The sequence below is a fragment of the Neoarius graeffei genome, chromosome 5 (genome assembly GCF_027579695.1).
Source record: "Neoarius graeffei isolate fNeoGra1 chromosome 5, fNeoGra1.pri, whole genome shotgun sequence".
NCBI classification, from domain to species: Eukaryota; Metazoa; Chordata; class Actinopteri; order Siluriformes; family Ariidae; genus Neoarius; species Neoarius graeffei.
In genome coordinates, this window is record NC_083573.1 from 767,448 (window position 1) to 787,189 (window position 19,742).

General features: G+C 45.2%; 1 protein-coding gene across 1 annotated transcript; it reads left to right on the forward strand.

Moving 5' to 3' along the window:
- Positions 1 to 4,532: 4,532 nt before the first annotated feature.
- LOC132885838 (uncharacterized) lies at positions 4,533 to 18,621 on the forward strand. The gene is made up of 2 exons (XM_060920355.1): positions 4,533 to 4,608; positions 16,518 to 18,621. Exon 2 carries the CDS (start codon positions 16,523 to 16,525, stop codon positions 17,627 to 17,629), a length of 1,107 nt encoding a protein of 368 aa, XP_060776338.1. The 5' UTR covers positions 4,533 to 4,608; positions 16,518 to 16,522; the 3' UTR covers positions 17,630 to 18,621.
- The last annotated feature ends 1,121 nt before the right edge of the window (positions 18,622 to 19,742 follow it).

The following is a 19,742-nucleotide window of genomic DNA, read 5'->3' on the forward strand; positions in this document are numbered from 1 at the left end:
TGGAAGCCCAGATACCGTACTTCCACCCGCCCAATCGCACACTTCTTTGGGTTGGCTGTGAGCCCCGCTCGCCTCAGCGACCTAAGGACGGCCCTCAGATGTTCGAGGTGCTACTGCCAGTCATTACTATAGATGATGATGTCATCTAAATACGCTGCCGCATAAGTGGCATGAGGGCAGAGGACTCTGTCCATCAGCCGCTGAAATGTTGCGGGCGCCCCAAACAGCCCAAACGGAAGGGTGATGAATTGGTGTAAACCAAACAGTGTGGAAAAGGCCGTTTTTTCTCGGGATAGTGGAGTCAAGGGGATCTGCCAATATCCCTTCGTCAAATCCAGCGTCAAATAAAAGCGAGCAGTGCCGAGTCAATCGAGCAACTCATCAATACGAGGCATTGGGTACACGTCGAATTTAGACACCGCGTTGACTTTTCTATAGTCCACACAGAACCGGACCGACCCGTCGGCCTTTGGTACCAAGACCACCGGGCTGCTCCAGTCACTGTGGGACTCCTCGACGATGCCCATTTCGAGCATGGTCTGAAGTTCTTCCCAAATCACCTTTTTTTTGTGTTCGGGTAGCCTGTAAGGGCGGCTACACACTACCACCCCCGGGGGCATCTCTATGTGGTGCTCTATGAGGTTAGTGCGACCGGGCAGGGGCGAGAACACGTCCGAAAACTCGGTCTGCAACTGGGCGACCTCTGTGAGTTGGGTCGGGGAGAGTTGGTCTCCACAGGGGACCGGAGAGGTACGTGATGCCAATGTCCCTTTTTGAACCTCCGGCCCCAGCTCCGCCTTCTCCGGAACCACCGACACCAATGCCATGGGGACCTCTTCGTTCCAGAGTTTAAGCAGATTGAGGTGGTAAATCTGTAGCGCCCCACCCCTGTCCATTCGCCTCACCTCATAGTCGACGTCCCCGACTCGCCGTGTGACCTCAAAGGGTCCTTGCCACTTGGCGATCAATTTGGAGCTCGACGTGGGCAACAGTATGAGTACCTTATCTCCCGGTGTGAACTCTCTAAGGCGCGTACCCTTGTTGTACAGGCGGGCTTGCCGTTCCTGGGCCTGCTGCAAATTCTCCTGAGTTAGGAGTGAGCGTGTGGAGTTTTGTGCACAGGTCCACAACGTACTGAATTTCGTTCTTACTTTGTGAAGGTCCCTCCTCCCAATTTTCCCGCAGCACGTCCAGGATGCCGTGCGGCTTATGCCCATATAATAATTAGAACGGGGAGAACCCCGTGGAGGCTTGGGGGACCTCTCGCACTGAGAACAGCAAGGGTTCGAGCCACTTATCCCAATTATGTGCGTCCTCACGAATTTCTTAATAATATTTCTGAGGGTGCAGTTGAATCGTTCCACTAAACTGTCCGTTTGTGGGTGATACACGCTGGTGCGGATCGGCTTAATCCCCAATAACCCATACAGTTCGCGCAGTGTTCGTGACGTAAACGTAGTGCCTTGATCAGTCAGAATCTCTTTCGGGATTCCAACTCGGGAGATGACACGGAAGAGTGCCTCTGCAATACTGTGTGCTGAGATATTGTGCAGAGGCACTGCTTCCGGGTATCGCATTGCATAGTCCACCAGAACTAATATAAAGTGGTACCCTCGTGCTGACCGATCTAATGGCCCGACGAGATCCATCCCAATTCTCTCAAACGGGGTCTCGATTAACGGTAGAGGGTGCAAAGGCGCTTTTGGAATGGCTGCTGGGTTTACTAACTGGCACTCGCGGCATGCCGTACACCACCTACGGACATCGCCGCGAATCCCCGGCCAATAGAATCGGGCCATTATTCGGGCTAGTGTTTTATCCTGCCCCAAGTGACCAGCCATGGGATTAAAGTGAGCCACCTGGAATACCAATTCCCGGTGGCTCTTCGGAATTAAAAGCTGCATGACTCGCTCTTTAGTTTGAGTGTCCTGCGTCACTCGGTATAATCTATCCTTCATAATCGCGAAGTAGGGGAAGGACGGGGTGGCGTTCGGCTGGAGCGTTTGACCATCGATTACTCTCACTTGGTCAAACGCATGCCGCAGAGTCTCATCTCGCGACTGCTCTAATGGGAAATCCGCGAGGGATTCCCTAATAGAGAGAGAAGGAGCCGGCGGCTCCTCACTCTGACGCGGAGATGACGTAGACGGCTCTGTGACAGCTGCTCCCGCCAAAGCGACACCAGGACCTCCCCCTGTCAAATGGCAGGACCCACTCTTTACTAGGCATGTCAGTAAACCCCGAAATCCCGGCCAATCAGTCCCCAAAATTAAAGAGTGGGTAAGGCGAGGATTAACCGCCGCCTTCACTATAAATTTTTCCCCTCTGAAAATAATGTGGACCGACACCAAAGGGTAGCGGTGAACATCCCCATGCACACACAACACCTTCACCCCTTGTGCTCCCCCCAATGCCTCATTTTGAACCAGGCTTTGGCGAATTGAGGTCTGATTACAACCAGAATCCACCAACGCCTGATATGTAGCCCCTTGGATACTCACCGGTATGCGATACGCTCCGGCCCGATCGAGGGCGGCCTCTGGCGCATCGGGGATCCGAACCACCGTGCCCACTTCCATTGCTGTGCACTGCTGTTGAAGGTGGCCCGGCTCCCCGCAGCGCCAGCAAACCGGCCCGGGCTTTCCCTCTGCACCGGTGATCTGGGGCTCACTCACCTGAGGTGGGGGAGAGACAGACACAGAAGGGAGAAACGGGAGGGCACCGCGGGTGCGGCGGGCCGGCTGGGGTGGTGCCGGCCCCCGCTTCCGCGGTGGGAGAATGGGGCGAGGACGGGACACAGGAGGAGGGAGAGAGAGAGAGAGAAGAGGAGAGAAGAGAAGATGCCATCTGCTGTCCTGCTGCCGGGACAGCCACCAGATGATCCTCCGCCAGCTCGACTGCCTGATCCAGCGACGCTGGGCGGTGGCACTGGACCCACTCCGCGGTTCCGGCTGGTAAGCGGATGATGAACTGTTCCAGTACCACCTGGTCGACGATTCCCTCGGCGTCGCGATTGTTGGCCCTCAACCACCGCCAGCAGGCGTCCCAGAGCTGCTGGCTGAACGCGAACGGCCGGCCGACTTCCTCCAGTCGCAGCGCGCGGAAGCGCTGGCGCTGTTGTTCCGGTGTGCGCCCCACACGCTGGAGGACGGCCCGGTGGAGGTCCGCGTAGGCCAGCCGGCGGTCGGCGGGGAGCTGTAGCGCGGCCAGCTGTGCCTCTCCCGTTAGCAGGGGGAGGAGGCGCGCCGCGCACTGCTCCATCGGCCACCCCGAGGCTTCGGCGACCTGTTCAAACAACGTGATGAACACCTCGGGGTCGTCCTGCGGGCCCATCTTGGTGACAGTGAGGGGAGACGGGCCCGCGGCCGGAGCGCTGGAGGACCCCGCCGATGCGAGGAGATGCCGGAACGCCTCGCGATCTTCCTGCTGGGCCAGCACCAGGGCTTCGAAGTGCCGCTCTTGTTCCTTTCGGAGTGTAACGAGCGCCTGGTGCTGGCTTTGCTGAGCCGTGGCGAGGGCGTGGACCAGATCGGCGAACGGGGAGGATTCCATGGGGCTGCTGGTTTGGGGCTCCACTGTCCTGGGTTTCGGCACCACTGTAGTAATTTCCCTGTGGGTGGGTGGAGCACAGAGGACGGCAGGACAGAGATCAGGTGTAAACAAGGCTTTTATTGCCACACTTTTCAGTCTAACAATATATGTCGGACGCACAGAGACACACACATCAGCGTCTCATCCAGGGATGAGCTCCTTCCGCTCTCGCTCTCCCTCCTGATATAGGGCGCGGTCACTGGGAAGACACACAAACACAGGTTAATTGCTCTCAGGTGTAGTGATTCTGCCACTTACCTTCCCTGACTCCGCCCTCCTGTCACAGACCGGCGCTTGACCACGCCCCCGCTGCCACAATGAGAAACAGAGTTGAATCAGTGCTGTGATTGAGATCAGCGAATGGGAGAAGGATCAGATTTGATCAGGAGGAAGCTGAAGTGAATGTCAGTTGGATGCAAAACTACATCTAGATAAGACAGAAGCAGTTTGGGCAAAAAAGCAGAAGACCACATCAGGTTCCAGTCCTCACACACACACACACACACACACACACACACACACACACACACACACACAGAACAGGTGATGCCTGTGTGTTAAAATCCCAGGTGATCAACAGTTCCTAAAATACTCAAACCAACAACCAGTCACTGAGCTCATACTTTCTTCATTCTGATGTTGGATGTGAACGTTAACTGAAACCCTTGAACTGTATCTGCAGGAGTTTATGTGCTGTGCTGATGAAACGTGATCGACTGATTAGAAAATTACATGAATGAACAGGTGTTTCTAATAAAGTGGCCTACGAGCATATAAACACAGAACAGGACACAAACTCAAAGAAACAAAACTGGTGTAAACGTGTAGAAGATTCTATTTGGGGGATAAAGGTGTGTACTGAGATGATGGGAGGAGTTCAGACAGAGAGAGAGAGGGTTTATATATACAGTACCTGCTTCACCTGTGAACACACACACACACACACACACACACATGAAGAGCATCCAGGTGTGTTCAGCTCTGACACTTCACCAGGACGCTGAAACAGACACAGCCGTGAGTATCTTTCGCTCTGTTCCCTGATGTTGTGATGATATAAATGATGTGTTTTTGTCGTGTATCTGGGAACATTTCGGGACAAACTGAATGAAACGAGTTTCTAAAGTCTGGACACTGAATACCACAGGAATGACTGATTCCACATGTCAAAATCCCAGAAACACAACCGTTTTCTTCAGATGAATGTGTGTGAAACTGTAAAACTGAAGATCAGAAGATTAAGTAAGAAGAGAAGGAAGTGAGGACGCTCCAAATGTGCCTCTGCATTTTACAAACACTTTTTAATCTTAAAAAATCTTTCAGAGAAACAGCTCACTGTAAGAACACAATCAAAACAACTTCTGAACACATCACGAAATCTCAAGTGATGTCTTTAATGTTTGTGTATCTCAAAACAGGATCACCAAGATGGCACCACGGATGGCTGCCTCTTTGTGTTGGTGCGCATTGTTTTGTCTTATTTTGTTCAGAAACTCAGTTCACTGCTGCGATCCTCAAATCTCTTTCACCAGAGAAGAGCGCTTGAGCATCAGGGGAACAATGCCAGTGGACTTGTTACCAAGTTTTCTGGTGCCATCCATGGACAGAGGTGGACAAAGTACCCAACTTCATTACTTAAAGTGCATATCACGGGTAAATTCAGGAGCAAGGTCAATGCAATTCTCCTATTTTATATTAAACTTTGGTCAAATATCTGTAACATTCCACATTCTCTGCAATTTTTTTACCTTGCACAATACCAGAAAAATTCAATTGAAATCAAGCCGTTTGAGGCGAATTGGTCCGCCTCTGAAAAAACTTACCATTTGGATTTCCCGGGAAACACTGATTTTCGTGGCGTCGCGTGCGGGACGCCTCCCTCTGAATCCTACGTCAGCGCTGGTTTGTTTATGAGAAAACGACCTGGTGGTTTTCTGCAAATTTCTTCAACGTTATCACATAATTATTAAAATGGTTAACAGATGTATCGTAGGAGGGTGTAGCAACACCAATCTTGATGGGATTAGTACTCATAGTTTCCCAAAAGACCGGACAATGAGAGAGAAACGGGAGCGCTTGGTCTACACAGGCTGTGCACTGAAACCCTGCAAAGCTCGCGCAGCCTGCTGGCGCTTCCGCAGGTAACGTCACGAATCTGGCTCCAGACTCCCTTGGGATTTTTCCAGACGCGTTTTGTTATTTTGTTTTTTTCTGCTGTAGACAGATGGCCTTGTGCAAAATTACCCTTCTGGATGAGTGTGTAAAGGGACAGACTTTCATATAAACAACACGAAATTGGTCCAGAATATGCCCTTTAAGTCAAAGTTCAGTTCCCACTGGTCAAATGTTACTCTGATGCAAGTGAAAGTTGGGCAGTCAAATTTTTACTTAAGTTAACGTACTGAAGGACTTGATTTTAAAAATACTTAAGTATTAAAAGCACATTTTCTGTCAGTGCATTGTTGTATTATTGCCACAACGCTTCCAAAACCTCACGCCTCTGAAACAACCAACTGGATTTCCTGACTAGCTTGTAGAACCTATAGAATAAACGCCTGGTAGAACATTACAAAAAGAAACACAACTGAATTGAAAAAGAGCCATTTTCATTTTTTTTTTTAAATTGTAACCCTCCTCCTCACCCCCACAAAGCAGCATGGTCGTGTTCTGACCCGGCTCTGGCAGTGTGTGCACATGCATGTGTGTGTTAATCAGGAAGACAGTGGAATAGCTGTAAATGCAGCTTGCTCAGAAAATAAAAAGGACGATCCAACCTGATTAAAACCCAGATCCACACCTCGAGCTTAATAACGGCCCAACAGCAGCATTACTTTAAGCAAGACAAAAAAAAAAAAAAGCAAGACCATCATCTGACATCAAACTAAAAAATTCCAGCAATTTGTTGTGACTGACGAGTACAATACTGTCCATCTCACAGGTTGTGTGTGTGTTGTGTGTGTGCACACGAGTAAGTATACATATTTATGCACATATGAATCTGGCTGTGGAATCATGATGATTTAACAATAAGTTAGCTAGTCAGTGAAGCTCCACCTGATATGCTCGCAAACTCTTTTCAAACTCAAAATCATATTGGGTAGCTAACGCTACTAGAAAAGAAAGATTTGTACACTCTGTTTATTTGGCAAGATTATGCTAAAATAATATAGCTATGTGTTAACGTTAGCCGTGGACAAGGCGATGGCAACTTGGTGGGAAAATCTATAGAAAGTCATTTGACTAAGCAGAATGCATAGCTATTGCAACGCTATCGCTGGCTCTAAAGCACAGACAACTTTATTATAAGCTTTCTCTTGGAATAAAACGTTTACATACCTCAATATGCTTCTGCAGGTCGAATGGCGAGTTTTTGTAGGCTGTGATGTGCTCAGTTTTAGGCAAACAAAGCAAACACTTCAAATGAAAAGACTCTTTATTCCTTTCAGAAAACTGAAACATGGGTTCTAGGTATGGTCATGAGTGCGTGCATTCCCCAGAAGAACTGCCTCCTTCTATTCTGCCATCAATTAATCGTGTTAAATAATGCTGCGGAGAAATCACTGAACTTGATTTTATGAATGAACCCTTGATTGTCACTAGTCACAAGTGCCAGCGAAATTGACCATCAACCCGTCCTTACATATACACATACATACAATTGACAGAGGGGGAGTAGACAGGACAGGAAGACTGGGATGAAAAGAAAAAAAATACAGAGTAACACGAGGAGAGGGGAGGAGAAAAAGTCTTTACACAGTCTATGGATAGGACGTGACCCTAGTGATTACTGATAGGCTGTCTGTGTCACCTGCAAAAAAAAACCCAATCACATTTTAGAAAAGAAAAAACATCCACTTTCAAAGCCACTTCATAGTAACGAGTAACGAAGACCTTGATACAAATGTAGTGGAGTAAAAAGTATGATATGCGTCTTTCAAATGTAGTGAAGTTAAAGTCAGAAGTTGCCAAAAAAATTTCATCAAGTAAAGTACGGATACTCAAAAAGTGCACTTAAGTACAGTACTCAAGTAAACGTACTCCTGTACTGTCCACCTCTGTCCATGGAAATATTGGACATTCTGGTCAAAGGTGCTCTCACCTTTGCTCACTCAGGAGGACACCGGAGGAGAAGAAAACGCGCTGGTGCGCCTCTGCCGGCATGGACTTCACACTCCGCTACCTACGATATTTCTCTCCAACGTGTGCTCACTGTGCAACAAACTGGATGGACTCCAGCTGCTGGTGGGGAGGAACAGGGACTTTCACTCATCTCCCATTTCGTGCTTCCTGGAGATGTGGCTATGCGGACTCGTACCGGACTCTGCACTGCAACTGGTTGGCTTTCAGCTTTTCAGAGCAGACTGTAACACAGATCTCTCTGGTAAAACAAAGGGCAATGGAACCTGGTTTTATGTAAACAGAGGCTGGTGCACTGGTCAGTGATCCTGCAGCACTACTCTCCTGACCTTGAATCATTTATCATTCACTGTAAACCCTTCTACTCTCCCTGTGAGTTCCCTTCATTCGTCCTGGTAAGTGTTTACATTCCACCACAGACCAACATGCAGGATGCACAGCGCATGCTGGTGATCAGATACTGGGTGTGGAGCAGACGAACCCGGACTCCCTAGTTATCATCCTCGGTGACTTTAACAAAGGTAACCTCAGCTATGAACTACCCAAATACAAACAGTTTATTAAATGCCCAACCAGGGAGGAGAATATTTTGGATTACTGCTCCACTACAGTCAACAATGCCCATCACGCTGTCCCCCACACTGCACTGGGCCACTCTGACCATGTCCCTGTGTCTGTGTGGGTTTTCTCCAGGTGCTCCAGTTTCCCCCACAGTTCAAAGGCATGTGGTTAGGTTCACGTGAGGCAGCCTTGGGCTGAAGTGCCCTTGAGCAAGGCACCTAACGCCCAACTGCTCCCCAGGCACTGTCGCAAAGCTGCCCACTGCTCTGAGTATGTGTGTGTGCATGTGTGTGTTCACTGCTTCGGATGGGTTAAATGCAGAGGATAAATTTCACTGTGCTTGAGTGTGCATGTGACAAACATAGGCTTCTTCTTCTTTTTCTTTTTCTTCTTCTTCTGTGAGGACTGTTGCATTCCATCACAAACCAGGGTGAGTTACAAGAATGACAAACCATAGTTCAAAGATAAGCTAAGACAGCTAAGGCTGCAAAAGGAAGAAGCATTCACAAGTAGGGACAGGAACAGTTTTAAAGAGGTTCAGAGCAAGTTTGCAAGGCACTGAGAGAAGCTAAACAACTGTGAGAAACTCCAACACCAGTTCTCAGCCAACGTTTCTGCATCTGTCTGGACCACTAACTACAAACCTTCAGTCCCCCACTCTGTTAACAACTTGCACCTGGTCAACCAACTGAACAAGTCCAACTCTCACTTTGAAAGACAACAGGACTGTCCTGATATCATACTCTGTGACTCCTGCCCACCTCCCCCATTTCCCCCACCTCAAATGCTGCTGGGGCCTCTATACAACCTCTCACCCTGGAGGCTTATCCACCTACCACCACAGCCTCAACTCTCTGCATTCTGAAGAGGGATGTCAACAAGAAGATGAACAACAATAAGAAGCTGAACCCCCGCAAAGCAGCATGTCCCAACTCTGTCTCACCATTTACCCTGAAGCACTGTGCTGATCAGCTGTCTTCGGTGTTCATGGACATCTTCAACACCTCACTGGAGACATACCATGTGCCAACCTGCTTCAAGGTATCCACCATTATCTCCATTTCCAAAAAGCCATGGATCACAGAACTAAATGACAACAGACCCATCGCCCTGACTTTTGCGGTTATGAAATCCTTCGAGCACCTTGTACTTTCCCACCCTACAGGCATCACTGACCCACTCCTGGACCCCATGGAGTTTGCCTACAGACCCAACAGATTTGCAGATGATGATGTCAACATGGCTCTCCATTTTATCCTCCAGCACCTGGACTCCCCAGGAACCTATGCTAGGATCCTGTTTGTGGATTTCAGTTCCAGCTTCAGCAATATCATCCCGGCTTTTCTGCAGGACAAGCTCTACCAATACAGCATGCCTGACTCCACCTTCAGGTGGATCACTGACTTCCTGTCTGACAGGAAGCAGCACGTGAAGCTGGGGAAACACATTGCTGACTCCTGAACCATCAGCACCATTATTCCCCAAGGCTGTGTCCTCTCTCCTCTACTCTTCTCCCTGTACACCAACAGCTGCACCTTCAGTCATCAGTCTGTCAAGCTCCTAAAGTTCACAGATGACACCCCCCTCATTGGACCCCTCTCTGATAAGGAGGAGTCTGCCTACAGGTGGGAGATTGACCATCTGGTGTCCTGGTGCAGGCAGCAGAACAACTTGGAACTCAGTGCTCTAAAGGTAGTGGAGATGATTGTAGACTTCAGGAGGAGCTCTGCCACACCCTCCCCCATCACCCTGTTTGACTCCCCAGTAACCTCTGTGCAGTATTTCCACTTTCTGGGCACTATAATCACTCAGGACCTCAAGTAGGAGATGAATATCTGTTTTCACACCAAGGAAGCACAGCAGAGGATGCTCTTCCTGTGGCAGTTGAAGAAGTTTGATCTGCCAAAGACAATGATGGTGCATTTCTACACCACCATTGTTGAGTCAAGTCAAGTCAAGTTTATTTGTATAGCGCTTTTAACAATAAACATTGTCGCAAAGCAGCTTTACAGAATTTGAATGACTTAAAACATGAGCTAATTTTGTCCCTAATCTATCCCCAATGAGCAAGCCTGAATTGAGTCCATCCTCACCTCCTCCATCACCATCTGGTACTCTGCTGCCACTGCCAGGGATGAGGGCAGACTGCAGCACATCATTTGGTCTGCCGAGAAGATGATTGGCTGCAACCTACCCTGAGGAGGGCAGAAAGGATTGTGGCCAACCCCTCTCACCATGGACACAAAGTTTTTGAGACACTCCCCTCTAGTAGGAGGTTGCGGTCCATCAGAACCAAAACCTTACATCACAAGGCTAGCTTTTTCCCTCACTGCAGCTGCCTCATCAATCAGGTTCAAGACCCCCACTGACTTGAACTCAAACCTCACACTCTCATTCTGCAAAATAAATGCACCTCCTCTCTGAACTGTGATTTTGCACATTTCATGGTCATGTCATGCATCTTCATTCTGTGAATATTTATTGCATATTCTGGCACACACAGCTTGGTTATTTATTTAAACCATTGCACATATTCTCTTCTTCTCACACATTCATATCAGGACTCTTCTTCATCTTGTACAGCTTGGACTTCAAAACAACCATATACATACCCCTTAAATATATCCACTTTTCAAATTTGGATATTTTAGATTCTTCTTATTTGTTATTCTATTTATATAACTATTTAGATGTCTATTTTTAAATTCATTTCCACAACAAGTCTTTTCCTTCCCATGCAAAGATGGCAATTGGAGGCCATCCACATAGGATCTGCCTTAATATCAACAGAGCTTCAATTAAGGTATGAAAATCATTCATCATGGCACACATTCAGCTTGTTCAGTATGCTGAGTGCAGGATGTTTAGTCATTCTTCCTCTGTTGTGAGTAATAGCTTTCTTTGTGATAAATTTATATTAGTTTCCTCTCTGACAGAGAAGAATGCAGCTTTAGAGGTTCGCATCCAGACTCAAGAGAGGGCTCGTGAGAATGAGAGCAGCATAGTTTCTGTCAGGGAAAGTCTGGATGCCCTCGGTGGAGTTCGCAACCTAGCATTAGGTTACTCCAGCATTAGAGTCCTCACAGAGGGGCGAATGGGTGATGACTCAGTGACATAATTGCAGAACCAAAGCTACTGCTGAGGCTCGCCCACAGGAGCACCACTCCTCTCCGCTTCACGCATCTAACAGGTTTGCTCTCCTCAGTGATGCACCCACTCAGTCGAGGAGCACCAGAAACCTGAAGGAACTCTGGTTATCGGAGAATATCATATGGCATGGGAAATTAGCTAGGCCTTTAGGGGCACCAGCAGCTTTAACCAGATATATACCGGGAGCCAGGGTGCTGGACATAGTAACTTTGTAGAGGTGTTCAAATGAGCAAAGGCGATGTTCAGTGCTGCAGGATGCTCTGGCCCCATCGCAATGCAGTGTTGCAATGTAGTTCACAACTGGTTATGGTCACTGAACTGCTGGTTGTCCAGGTGGTGCTCTGAAAACAATGTGGGCTTTATTGATAATTGGAGTAGTTTTTAGGGCAAGGCTGGCCTGTTAGGGTGGGACGGTATCCATCCCACTCGGGAAGGTGCTGCTCTCATTTCTTGCAGCATAGCTCATAGTCTCAGAACAGGTGTAGTTAACTTCTGATAGTCCAGAGCCAAGACCAGGAAGAAGACGAACAAGCTAAACCCACTGTCTGCTCGCTGCACAGTCACTCAGAGTCCACTACATCGAGACTGTGTCTGTTCCCCAAGCTCAACAAAAAAGTAGAAATACTCAGAGAGTTTGTTCCAGTAACCTAATCAATATAAAATTAGATCATACTGACTGTACAGCAGCTGCCAGCACCTTTGATCTAAAGGTAGGGCTATTAAATATTAGATCTCTTACATCTAAAGTGCTAATTGTTAATGAACTCATTACTGATCAGGTGTTTAATATACTATGTTTAACAGAAACATGGATTAAGCCAAATGAATAGATAGCATTAAATGAAGCGAGTCCTCCTGGATACAGTTATATACACCAGCCTCGTCTAACTGGCAGAGGAGGAGGCGTCGCGGTTATTTATAACGATTATCTAGGTGTAACACAAAAACCTGGTTATACATTTAATACGTTTCAAGTTCTTCATATTAACAGAACATGAATACCCACAAAAACTAAGGCTACCCAGTTAATTCCGTTACTTATTATTTACAGGCCCCCGGAGCCATATTATGAATTTCTTTCTGAATTTGCGGATTTCATCTCAGATCTGGTTATTTCCTTCAACAAAGCCTGAGTTGTCGGAGACTTTAATATTTACTTTGATAACTCAGAAGACCCTTTGAAAACAGCATCAGTGTCCATTTTAGATTCAGTAGGGATTAATCAGAATGTCATCGGACCGACCCATAATGGTGGTCACACTCTCGATCTAATACTAACATTCGGGTTAAACCTAGAAAATATAGTCACACTTCCACAGTCTGAAGTTATCTCAGATCATTATCTCCTCTTTTTAAAAATATGTCTGAGTAATAATATATGCACCTCACCATGCTACTGTATTAAATGTACATTCACATCAACTACTGCACAGAGCTTTATAAATGATCTCCCAGAGTTATCAACTTTGATTGAGTCACTGTCAGCCCCTGCAGAACTTGACCAGGCAACTGTAGCAAAATTAACCAGGAATAAGTCCACTATAGACACATGCACACCTTCAATATGTAGTAGCAAAGACTTCACAATTTTTTTAATGACAAAATTGAAAATATCTGACAAAAATTCAAACTACTGATTTAAGGCCAGACAATTTAAGTGACCCTGTAGTTAACAATATAACTGTATCAGATCAGCAATTAGAATGTTTTACTCCCATTAGAGAATTCGAACTAATTTCATAAATCTCTGCATCAAAATTCTCAACTTGTGTACTAGATCCCTTACCTACACGTCTATTCAAACAGATAATACCAGAAACAATTTAACCATTTCTAAAAATAATAAATTCTTCTCTTACGATTGGCTATGTACCCAAATCCTTTAAACTAGCAGTTATCCAACCCCTGATTAAAAAACCTGACCTTGATCCCTGTCAGCTGTCCAATTATCGGCCAATATCAAACCTCCCCTTTATCTCCAAGAGCCTTGAAAAAGCTGTGGCACAGCAGTTATGCTCATATTTACATAGGAAGAACATCCATGAAATGTATCAGTCAGGATTTAGACCTCATCATAGCACAGAGACAGCTCTGGTTAAAGTTGTAAACGACCTACTGTTGGCGTCTGATTAGGGCTGTGTCTCGCTGCTTGTGTTGCTTGACCTTAGTGCAGAATTTGATGCCATTGATCATTCCATTCTTCTGGATAGACTAGAAAATATTGTGGGAGTTAAGGGAACGGCCCTCTCCTGGCTCAGCTCTTATTTAATTGATTGTGATCCGTTTGTTGACGCAAATGGCAATTATCCTATGCATAATAAAGTAAAGTTTGGTGTTCCACAAGGTTCTGTTTTAGGCCCACTGATTTTTTCTTTATATATGTTACCTCTGGGTGATATTATTCGTAAACATTGTATTAGTTTCCACTGTTATGCTGATGACACACAGTTGTATGTTTCTGCAAAACCTGATGAGAGACACCAGCTTAATAGAATTGAGGAATGTGTAAAGGACATTAGACACTGGATGCTTATTAATTTCCTTCTGCTTGAATCTGACAAAACTGAAGTACTTGTACTCGGAACACGTGCAGCTAGAAGTAGGTTTTCTGATTACACAGTAACTCTGGATGGCCTTTCTGTTTCTTCACATGCAGCAGTAAAAAACCTCGGCATGATTATTGACCCCAGTCTTTCATTTGAAGCTCATGTAGATAATATTATGAGGATAGCTTTCTTTCATCTTATAAATATTGCTAAGATAAGAAATATAATGTCACTACATGATACAGAAAAACTAGTTCATGATTTTGTTACCTCCAGGTTGGATTATTGTAATGCCTTACTGTCTGGATGTTCCAGTAGGAGCATAAACAAGCTCCAGTTAGTTCAAACCTCAGCAGCAAGAGTCCTTACAAGAACTAGAAGATATGACCCTATCACCCCTGTCTTACCCACACTGCATTGGCTCCCAATCAAATTTTGTACTGCTTATAATATACTACTATTGACCTTTAAAGCACTGAATGGTCTCGCACCACAGCACCTGAGTGAACTTCTGCTCCTTTATGACCCACCACTCCTACTTAGATCAAAAGGTGCAGGCTATCTGCTGGTACCTTGTACAGTGAAGGTGACAGCAGGGGGCGGGGCCTTTTCTTCCAAAGCCCCACAGTTATGGAACTCGCTCAGTCGGATTTGTTGATGGTGTAGTGGCTGGCTGCTTTATGTCCCGGGGCTCCCTCATGCCTGTGTTACCTTCTGGCTCTCCCCTTTTAGTTATGCTGTCATAGTTAGTCTCACCGGTGAAAAACGTATACTGTTCTTCACATAGGTATACCTAACAACCTGTGCTCTCTCTCTCTCTCTCTCTCTCTCTCCCTCCTGCCCCTCCCTCTCTCTGTTTTTCCCTCTGTCTGTCTCTGTTGACTGACAATCCTGAGACTCCAGTGATGCTGACTGCAGATGCTGACCTCTCCTTCTCTTCAGACCCACCTGATCCATCTTGATGCCCTATGTCTGGCTGGAGTCTCATGACATGACTCCTGTGGAGGATGGACCCATATGGACAGTCGAAACATACACTTGGCAGATAGCTTAGGACTACAATCTTCATGATAACTTTCAGACTGCAATTGTCATGAACAGTTTTACACTCAAGTCTCCATCCATGAACAGTTGATAACTTCAACAAAACAGACTTCCTGTTAAACTATAATGAATTTCCTGGTGACACAGCTATACTTTGTGACTCTATAGGACACAGTTATAGAAGTGAGTTATTTATAATCATGTTATCTGTTATCACCCAAATGAGGATGGGTTCCCTTTTGAGTCTGGTTCTGTAACAAACTCGATACGAGTTGTCAACAAATCCTATAACTTGGTTCATGAAACGCACTTACAAAATATTTTCAATGTGAATATTTATTGTGTAATGGTGCAAAGTGAGAGAGAGAGAGTGAGAGAATAGCCCTTAGGGCAGAGTCTTTAGTCCAAACACTGCATAAGCAGTATAACCAAAACCGTGCACCGCCCGTGCGCTTTCCAAAAACAAAAACAATCCTGCCAGCAAAAATAGGGAAAAAAGGAGCGATCTCACCTCTTCAGATGTTGGTTTAAGTCCGACAGTACATTCCTCAAAAAGGGTGTAGAAGAACAAAGTAATCCATCAATGTGTAGCATTCAATTTATTTCGGACCATTAAAGAATTCTGGAGGATGTCAGAATGTTGGCGTACCGGCTTCCATCTACCCCCATTCATTCCTCTCTCTCTCCATCTACCCCCATTCATTCCTCTCTCTCTCCATCTACCCCCATTCATTCCTCTCTCTCTCCATCTACCCCCATTCATTCCTCTCTCTCTCCATCTACCCCATTCATTCCTCTTTCTGCCTCTCCATTCAAAAAACGAGCACATGATTTAAAGGGACTATAGCCATAGGACAGGGAGTGAGAAGGTGTCTGCGTGTGACAGTGACAGGGTGAGTGACAGAGAAGAACCCTATAGACTTCCCAGGCTCATGCTCGCCCTGAATTTCTCTTAAAGTGAAGGCAGAAGAACGTTCAGCGCCTGGCCAGGCTTTCTATGTATTAATTTACATAGACGTTTTAATATGAAATATAAATAAGTGTCTTAGACAATAGATACTATTTTACACTACTGATTAATAATCAAAACTTTATGTGGCTGATGCTACAGTTCCTCTTGAGGTTTCTTCCTCGTGTGGTCTGAGGGAGTTTTTCTTTGCCATCGGTGCCACAGGCTTGATCATCAGGGATACAGCAATTTATTCAGGATAAAATTAGCTCATATGATTAAACTCTTAATTTTTTCTGTAAAGCTGCTTTCTGACTGTCTGTTGCGGTATAAATAAACTGACTGACTATTATAAAACATTTGTATGTTTCTTCTGGATTAAAACTCTTCCCTCTGCACAGCCTGGAATTACATTAACAACACACATTAATATACATATTAACATTATGTTTCCAGAAGGTTTCAGGTTCTGACAGACTCATACACACTGCAGACCTACAGACCACACACTTCTAACCTTTTACACTTTCTCACTGAAGGAACGATGGAGCCAGGGACCAGCAGGACAGCAGGAAGAGGAACTGATTCACCTGGAAGATCAGGAGCAGCTGAAGGTGAAACAGTGGCAGGACATCTCAGTCGTAAAGACGTCCAAACACTTCTGAATTTATTAAATGTAACACTGCCCAAGAAAGTCCTAAATGATGATGTCATCAACAAGTCCAGAGACCCAATGTTAAGCAGCTATGCTGAAAACATCATGAAAAAGCTGAAAAGCGCTGGACTCAGAATTGTGCGGAAACCTCGTCTGCAGTGCTGGAAAGTTGTTCAGGCCTTTAATCTGAAATCAGAAAACAAGATTCAAGACATCACAGAAATGATTTTTTTCATAGGACGTAAAACACATGAGAAAACCTTCAAAGAAAAGTGGGAAAAAATTCCACTCGCTGCTCGCTGTGGATTCAGGATGAAGGAAACATTTGCACCCAAAGAAACCCAAAGTGCAGTTCCTGAGAAAAAAGCCAGCGGAATCAAAGTCCAAAGCCAAAAGAACGAGATGAACTGTTTACGATACTTCATCAGAGAGAACCGTCTTTCTGATGTGCGCTACATACGAGAACGTCATATAGAATATGGGTTTCTCTCAGGAAGAATAGACTTTCTAATAAAGGCAAAGAGCAGTGAACCTGGTCCATCAGAGAACATCATACTCGAGTGTAAAGGGACAAGAAAGGATCTGAAGAACCTGTTCTATGTGACAGAAGGTCAAGAAGTTCGATTAAAGCGTGACAATCCACATTATCATCAAACTCAGGCCTACCAGTACATACTGAGAAAAACACAACATCACACTGCTCCAGTCACAGCTGCCATGGTGTTGAGAAAATACCAGAAAGATGATCAGGAGGATCAGGAGGAGACAGATGAACAAGAAGATGATCACAAAGATAATAAGAATGAGAAATACAGGAAATATAAAGACAATAAAGAAAAACTAAAGGGAGAATTCTACTGTGAATATGTGAGAGAAGATATGAGGAAGTTTGAGGAGCTGAACAGTTACTGCAAAGAGAAGGCACTGCCTCTATACCTCGCTGTTCTCAATCAGATCTTTGAGAAAATACCGAAGAAAAAGACAGTGGAAAAATAGAGAGGGGGAACAGAAAGAGCACCCCTCTTACCTGGTTTAAACGATTTCACTCTGGAAATGCAGAGTTTGTTCAGTTCAAAGATTTCAGATCACAGACTTGCCCACTTATAAGCGGTGTTCCCCAGGGCTTTGTTTCAGGCCCCCTTCTATTTATTATATATTTATTCTGCCTCTTGGCGACATTTTTAGGAAATCTGCTCTTCAGTTTCCTTGTTATGCTGATGACACACAGCTCTACCTGTTGACCAAGCTGAATTCCAGCCTTCCACTGTCTTCCCTTTGTGATTGTTTACTCGAAATTAAATCTCGTTTGACCTCTAATTTTCTCAAACTTAACAGTAAAAAAAACCTAGAGGTTCTCCTCATTGGTACTAGAACTTACTTTGGCCAAACCTAACAGCTTCCTCTGACTATTGACAATGTCACACTTTCTCTTTTCTCTCAGGTTAAGAGTTTGGGCATTATCCCTGACAGGACTTTACACTTTGAAGCACATAATAATAACAACATCACTCGGCCCGCATATTCATCGACACAATATCATTCGATTCCGTCCGTCTCTGACACGTCACTGCACTGCTGTTCAGTGTTGGGCAAGTTACTTCAAAACTGTTTTGCATTATTTATTACTTGTTACTGTCATTTTAAAGTAATTAGTTACATTACAATATTACTGTATTTAAAATGTAAGGCATTACACTACTATTGCATTACTTTTAAGTTACTCTCACCAAAATAACTGGAAGTATGGATTTGGCAATCTAAATGTAGCTCAAGACGCTCAATTAGCTCATCACACATCCAGTGGAAAGTGATGCGGTATCTGACTGAGCTCGGCTTAGGGTTAAAAACACTAGAATATAATAGCCACAGTGATGCTCATGGCACAATACAAGGAACAATCATCGCAAGAACAGACAAAAGGTCAAAGTCTGGCAAACTGTGATAGAAATACTGTAACTTTAGGCCTAGTCATATTAACATTAATTGAACTGTATTGTATTGTAATGTCTAAAGATATGACAGGATACAAAATTAGCATTTCTATGCCTTTATTGTTTTCAAGTTTACAGCATTAAGCATAGTTTATGCTTCATAAAAAAAAAGATTAGCCCTAAAGGATATGACTCCATTTCAGAAATTTAACAAAAATGAACATATTACGGCAAATCGTAGCCTACAATAAAACTGGCCTGAAAAAAACCCACAAGCCTTTTAAATCACAGCTAGACAATGACTATTAGCTATATGAGGCGACCCAGTCACATTTCGAAAAACAGAATTAGAAATAACAAAATAAAAGTGCTTTTACTGATATTGAAGCGCTTAGGCCTATTAGCCCTCGAAGGAAAGGCAGCTCAATCACTTTAGTCTGACTTCCGACCAGAAAAAAAAAACCCTTCAGTTATACAGGACAAAAATGCAAACAAACCATCAGCATATCTTCATCACCATACTCCACCACAAGCCTCCTCACCTCCTGAGGCTGAAGGAGCATCTCAGAGCAGCAGAACGTTAATTTTGGCTGCTTGGTGATTTTATCGCCACTCTCATCCTCCGCTTGCTTCCTTGCTAACTTCATGTTACTGTGGCACCTCTGGAAATGCTGAGTTAAATTACTGGTGCTATTTCGGGAAGTGGACCGTTCTTCAGGTTTAGCACACAAAGTGCATTTGACTACGATGTTCTTCACATCCTTATTTTTCACAAACTTAAAGTAATGGGCGTGTGCCCACCTGGAGAATGTGCTATCCGACGTTAGATCAGCTGCAGGTTCACTCCTCTCTCTCTCCTGTCTGACTCACCTAAAGGAAAGGGAAGTGAAACATTTTGCGTGGACGTTTCACCTCTGCTGATCTCGCGGTGATTTGTATGAAGGAAAAAAAACCCCACCATTTCATTCCAGGTTAAAAATGCATTGTAATGCGCGCTTTTGTAACTTTTGTAACGCGTTACTCCCAACACTGCTGCTGTTCTTCCACATGCCTTGGTGACATCTCGCATTGATTACTGCAGCTCGATCCTCTCTGGTCTTCCTCACAAACTCCTCCATAAACCTCAGCTGGTTCAGAACTCAGCTGCCTCTGTCATGACCAGAACCCCTTCAGGAGAA

Bases quoted from the DNA above. Each gene is read 5' to 3' on its own strand.
- LOC132885838 (XM_060920355.1), top strand. From the start codon at position 16,523: ATGGAGCCAGGGACCAGCAGGACAGCAGGAAGAGGAACTGATTCACCT.